Source organism: Miscanthus floridulus, chromosome 13 (genome assembly GCF_019320115.1).
Source record: "Miscanthus floridulus cultivar M001 chromosome 13, ASM1932011v1, whole genome shotgun sequence".
Lineage (NCBI taxonomy): Eukaryota > Viridiplantae > Streptophyta > Magnoliopsida > Poales > Poaceae > Miscanthus > Miscanthus floridulus.
Window position 1 is genome coordinate 273082 of NC_089592.1, and position 6590 is coordinate 279671.

The 6590-nt window shown below is 41.1% G+C and overlaps 1 protein-coding gene across 1 annotated transcript; it reads right to left on the reverse strand.

Annotated features, from left to right (window-relative positions):
• Positions 1-711: 711 nt before the first annotated feature.
• On the reverse strand, positions 712-2554 carry LOC136501938 (high mobility group B protein 7-like). The gene is made up of 6 exons (XM_066497450.1): positions 2187-2554; positions 1877-2095; positions 1721-1778; positions 1541-1585; positions 1380-1448; positions 712-1261 (listed from the first exon to the last, which is right to left on the reverse strand). Exons 1-6 carry the CDS (start codon positions 2285-2287, stop codon positions 1079-1081), a joined length of 675 nt encoding a protein of 224 aa, XP_066353547.1. The 5' UTR covers positions 2288-2554; the 3' UTR covers positions 712-1078.
• Positions 2555-6590: the final 4036 nt, after the last annotated feature.

The following is a 6590-nucleotide window of genomic DNA, read 5'->3' on the forward strand; positions in this document are numbered from 1 at the left end:
GTAAACTTTTGTTTTCCTATAGTAGTCAATCTTGAAATAACAAAATGCACCGACCATGGCATTACAATTTACAAGTCGATGTATTGTAAAATCTAAATAACAAATAAACAATCAAAATATCTTTCATATAAGTAATTTTTATTGAGGATAGCGTCCTATTTCAATATCTTAGCATTATCTAAACTAGTTACTACCCTGCAGTAAACATAGAGCTAAAATTGAGATAGTGAAAACCTTCCATAAGATTATAACAAGGTTATGACTCTACGACTCTGGCTTTTAACAACTTTGATCTTGTGTACTATGCCTGCCATCAAGTGCTTCATAGCGCAGCTCATCAATATTTTCTGGGGTTACGAAATTTCTTTTGGATGCATGTTAAACTAAGAGAATTAAATGTTTTGATAATATGTTTGTGAAATGCTGATTTGGAGCTAGTGTATTGTTTGTTTGTTTGTTGCTAATGCTAATGTAACTTAAGCAACGGTGCTACTAGTAGTACCCTTAACATGTTGGATTAAGGTACTCAGATTGGTGTGCACTTGCAACTCATCAGTTAAGACTAATGTCAAATGCAAATACAGCTCAAATTCAAAGAGATTGCCCAGCCACAGAGCAGCAGATCAACCCCTTTGCTCTTTTTTTTTCATCCACTCAAACAAAGCAACATGAGCCATGACCTTCAAATCTAGGGGCTAGAGCAAAGAAGCTACAGCCACCATGGTCAGGGGCAGGGATACAGATACAATTAGCCAACTAGCCATGAATCTAATATATAAATCCAGAAAAGAATCTAAGCATTGAGCACATGTGTTGGATAGAGATGGAAGCAGACAGAACTGCATTGTAGAATACTAGTTCATCACTCATGTAGCAACATTAGCTAGCAATGCTTCTGAATTCATTCAGAGAATGGATAGTCACTGACTGCAAGGTACTGAAATCAACACGCCACATTCCCTACACTACACTAGTGATGCTACGACTAGAATCCATCCGATCCCCCTTCCCTCTCGCCTAGCAAGACACATCTGCCAGCCATTTACAGAAATGGACAAGAACAGCTCGCCTCGCACATCTACATGCCATCATCCAGGTCATCATCCAACTCGTTCTGCTCATCCACATCTTCCTGGTCGCCGGCGTCATCCTCATCCTCGTCATGAGCCTTGTGCCTGATGCGCTTCTTTGCCGGCTGATCCACCTCCTGGTCCCCATCCTTGTCATCTGCCTTGGCTTTCTTCTTGGCAACATTGTTCTCCTGCATCACAAGTCGAACACCGAATCAGGGAAATATGCTTCAGATAGTAGTAGCAGGCTGAAACACATGACCATGTCCAGCAAGGGAGGGGAAGGCAGAGAAGAGAAGATGGACTTACACCACTGCCCTCGCCATTCTCGGCTTGAGCCTTGAGCTCCGCGGCCTTTTCAATGTAAGGCTTCTTCTCCTGATCCAGAAAAATGAACAACAGAGCATGAATGATGAGCAAGACAGTCAAGGAATTCAGAACAGAAAAAAAGAGAAACAGAGTGGACTGACTTCGTCTGTCATGGACCTCCACTTCTCCCCTGCTTCCTTTGAAGCCTTCAATCAACAGGTAGATAAATTGATTCATTCAGTCAACCAGTCAATAAGATTAGCGGAGCAACAAATGAAAGAAGAAATTGGGTGGGATGAAGGAAAAGAAATGGAATGCAGGGCGTGGAGAAAAGCACATACTGTGGCGACACTCTTGTTGTCAGGATTTGCGGCCTTGAACTCCTTCCTGAAGTCGTTCCTGAAATAAATCGACATGGGATTGTCATCCACAGGTACTCCTAACTGTAGCCAGAGGGAGGAAGAAAGACGTGCGTGCGTCGCAATCGCATTGCATACATGAAGAGGAAGAAGGCGGTGGGCGAGCGCTTGCGCTTGGCATCCTTGTTGCCGCCTCCTCCCTGTCCCTTGGCGGCGGACTTCTTGCGGTCGGCGGCCTTGGCGACCTCGACGGTCTTCTCGACGACCTGCGCCTCGAGCGTCATCCTGATCTGTTTGTCGACGCTGCAGCTGTGCATGTCGATGAGGACGACGGGGACATCCTTGTTGCAGGCCTCGCTGCATGATGGGATTCGTTCTCAACAGAACCAGAAAGCGAGCGAACAGGAAGAGGAAGAAATGGAGGAGAAAGTTAAAGAGCAAAATGTACCATCTGGTGAAGGCGCTCCCGTCCCTGGAGCGCTTGAGGACGGTGGCCTCGACGCGCTTCCTGCTGCGCGCGGCGTTGCCGCTGGACTTGCCTCCCGCCATGGATGGATGCTCAACTTGCTTGGGGACTTGGTGGCTTGGGCGGCGATTGCGATTGCGATTGCGGAGATCGGAGTAATAAAGGCAGAGGCGGAGGCGGCAAAGGATTCGGCGGGCGGGGGGAAAAGCCCCAAAGCAAAGCAAATTGCCCAATCCCCAAAATGGAATTGGAAATCCACAGCACTTAGGCGGCCAATCAAAAGCGGCAAGCCCAGATCGAACGGTCCAGATGAGAGAGGCTTCTTCGTCTTGGCGCCAACCAAAGTTGCCGTCCCGCTCTTGCTTGGTCCCTCCTCTCATTAATTAAAAAAAATGTCTCCCGCGTCCGCTGCTCCTCTGCCTTGCCCTGTCGACAGACACGACACGACGACCTGTCCTGTGCTTGCTTATTCGTACTGCAAACCAGTAGGATAATGAAAAACCGGCGCATTTTTTTCTCGCACTTACATATATTACAGGTCTTCTTTAGTTTACCTCCCATCCATCGAATATTTAATATATGTATGAAATATTAAATATGGACTAAAAAAATAACTAATTACATAATTTACGACTAATTTACGAGACGAAATTTTTAAGTCTAATTAGTCCATGATTTGACAATGTGGTGCTACATTAACACGTGTGCTCATGACGGATTAATTAGGCTTAATAAATTCGTCTCGCGAATTACTGACGGATTCTATAATTTGTTTTTTATTAGTATTCGAACATCTATGCGACGCCCCCATATAACGCCCGATGTGACACCCTAAAATTTTACACCCTGAATTTAAATGTGCTAATGACGAATTAATTAGGCTTAATAAATTTGTCTCGCGAATTACTGACGGATTCTGTAATTTGTTTTTTATTAGTATTCGAACACCCTATGCCACGCTCTCATATAACATCCGATGTGACACCCTAAAATTTTTAAACAATACCGTTATCCGCCGCTGCTACAATTTTGTGTATCCATGTACACCTCTAGAGTTAATTATTGTTAAGATATCCTGACCTATATATAAACTAATAATGATAAAAAAATTTGCAATATGTTTTAAAATGTTCGTCTCACCTCTTATAAACACTTGAAAATCACCTTATACGTACACAGGATTAAAAAAACAAAAATCTTACTAAGATAGGTGTAGTACATTGGACCGACCAAAAATTAGTTCTATAAAGTAAGGGACTTGCTATATCCCAGTCGACTGAAATATAGAGCTTTTTTAGCACAACCCTTGGATCTGCATCCAACCCACAAACCCAACACATGTGGCTACCGGGCCTGCCAAACCTTAACGGGCGCATGATCCGATACCCGTTAACTGAAGTTGGTGCTTGTTTGACCCAAAATGATCCTATCGGTCCAATAAACAAACATAGAAGCACACCAGACAATTACAACTCTCATTCCAGGAAGAAAAAAACATGGCCGATTGAATCACACACCACTTTGCAAGAAAATCAGGCATGGGAACTCCCCTCTGTTGTGTACAAATTCCATAATTGTATTAGTGTTCAATGCCTTGTAGGCCTTATAGACTGTAGCACTACCATTGTGTATGTGCTCAAATCAGATTGTACTATTACTGCCTAAGCTAAGACCGCACAAAAATGCACCAAAAACCAAAAACTACTTGATCTGCTAAGGGAGACACATTTGCCTAATGTTAGATCAGCTGCATGGAGACACCAGTTTAGCTGGTCAGTTCCCCTACTACTTGCTCCAAGTGCTGAATGACTTCTAGGCCTTATAGATCACAATTGCACAACCTGATCAAGTGGCCAACCTAAGAAGAATTCAAATCGTGCTAGAACTGAACAGAGCGAACACAGTGAATTACAGACCTCTTCTTTCTCTGATGATAGTGAACAATATAAGCTGCATGCATGTGAAGCATGTTGTAAGTAGATTTAATGCCTGATCTATATCTAAACAAAAAACAAACTAATCAGTGTTGGCACAAACACAAAAATCACAAATCTACTACTGCGAAAATTGCGCATTCCAACAAATACAATTTCTAGTATTGAAAAAATGCAATTATAAATAAAGACATTAGTATTTCATTATGATTTGTTGGATACACACACTCAAGTCTACGGAGAAGAAATTATGAATTGCATAACAACAAAGCATAATAATTTCTACTGAGTAAAGAATGAACTAACTTGCAGTAGACTAGGCAAGTAGACTACTGCATAACTAACTTGCAGTAGACTAGGCAAGTTACAAGAACCAAAGGCCAGTCATCTGGTACATATAAGGAGAAAACGCTTCCATCTAATTGCCCTGCAAGCCCAAAAATCTTTCGCCAAACACATGAGCTAGGACAATATTTGTTGCTGGTGCCTTTATTTTTTTATTTTCTTTATTCAGATAAAAACTAACTTAGATCTTCAAATTTGAGAGCTATGACAATGTTGATGGGATCACACCAATCATCACCTGGTTTTCTTCAATATCCTAGAAATCACAAACACCAACAAAATCGCAACTTTGATATTGAAAATGATATGTCACCATCCAAGTTGTTGGAAGGAGAAGTCCCTAAACGCAAAAGGCAAGTTTGAATAAAAGCACTGTATGCTAAAACCTACAGGCCACAACCACAAATAAACATGATACTCGAAGTTCAACTTACATCCTGAGTGATGAACAAGCGCCAATCTCATTAGTGATATATCCGGATAGCCTATTTGAATTCAGATTGCTGAAGATAAATGCAAAGGACACCAATTAATAGAGGTCAGAAAACTAAAAATCCAAAGTAGTGAGCACATGGCCCAACACAAGCGCAGATCAAGAACAAATATTAGCTAAATTTACTCCTACAGTTCAGCTAGTCTTTGAATATAACCATTGAAGGGACAAGTACTGTCACAAAAAATTGCGTTGGCACAAATCACAAGAAACAAGCACTGTGCAACAAGAACTCATACAGACAGAAGGTTTATCTATAGTTGTTAGCTGCTTCTAGGGCGGGAAGAGAGAGAGACAGAGAATGGTTGAGAGGGTGGGTGGGGAATAAGAGAACCAGACAGTGATCTAGGTCCAGGCAATGGCAAAATTCACAAACAACAGAAATACAAGGACAAAAATGTGGTCTATATTGGCACAAATCACAATTAACAAATTATAATTTTTTCTATAGAAGGACAGAGACAAATGGGTTTTTATTCTTGGTATCGAAAATTGCGCATTGCACCTATACAAATTGCAAATAAGGAAATTTGCAAGTTTAGTACAAAATGTGTGCAATAACCGTCAGAAATAACAGAAACACACTTCTCTATTTGGTCAGTAATCAGTTCACTCAAATCCTAACATGTTCAGACAACAGGCAGTGGCTAAAAGCATGAAAACCGTAGCAATGGCAAATACATGTTCAGACTAGATTGAGCAAACATACACTCTCATCTAATCTACAGGTGCTGAAACCCATCAATACCTACGACCAGTATGAGGCAGATACTGGTAAACTCGGTACCAGAAGCAGTGTCATACGCGCTAACATTTTTTTCGAATGCTGCACCAGTCTGTAAAGTTCTTACCGAGCATGGTAGAATGATTGCGCCTAGCAAAACAATGCAAATATAGTATCATTCATGCCATCCGTAGGCAAGTTTAATTTGGAGCCACAACTAACACTATGTTGTCCTATGCCATCTAGCAATGCTCCTTCAAATCTGTTGGATCCCCTACTTCACCTACATCTAATATTCTATTAGCACAAAAAGCCTATTCACAAATTAGTTTGCAAGGCTACAACAACGTTTTGACAATGAACAGGTATGTAATGAAATACGGGTCCATTGACTGTGCCATTCAGCCTAACCTTAGGCCCTTACTCACCCTCCGTGAACAAACTTGTGGCAATCAATAGAGAAACTACTATGTTGTAAATTGTGTATGCTAACAACTAAAATTGTGGTGCCCGACTTGTGCAATTTACATTATTACAGATAGCAATTAATTAATTTAGTATTTTATTTGTATTTTTTATGAAGAGGAGAGATTAGCAGGAACAGAGCACTTCAACTACTAGGAAAAGAACAACAAATAGATGGAATGAATGTGAGATTAAAAATCAAGCGCAAACAATCACATGTATTAGATGATCTAAACTAATTGTTGCCTGAAGAAACTGAGCACTTCAACAATCACTTTAGAACTACTATGTTCTAAAGTGTCGGTCGGCAGCCGCAAACTAGCCCTTTGGAACACAGTAACACAAACCCAATTCTATGTGATTTGGTCAGAGTGTTGTATCCATCGGGTAGTTCTAAATTTATAGAATAGCTTAATTTGGAGCAC

What these genes read in the sequence shown, in the direction of transcription:
- LOC136501938 (XM_066497450.1), bottom strand. Translation starts at nt 2,287, where the DNA reads ATGGCGGGAGGCAAGTCCAGCGGCAACGCCGCGCGCAGCAGGAAGCGC. An exon ending in ACCGCCTTCTTCCTCTTCAT is followed by an intron (nt 1,779 to 1,876) that starts GTATGCAATGCG and finishes GATTTATTTCAG; the next exon opens with GAACGACTTCAGGAAGGAGT. An exon ending in AGAATGGCGAGGGCAGTGGT is followed by an intron (nt 1,262 to 1,379) that starts GTAAGTCCATCT and finishes CTTGTGATGCAG; the next exon opens with GAGAACAATGTTGCCAAGAA.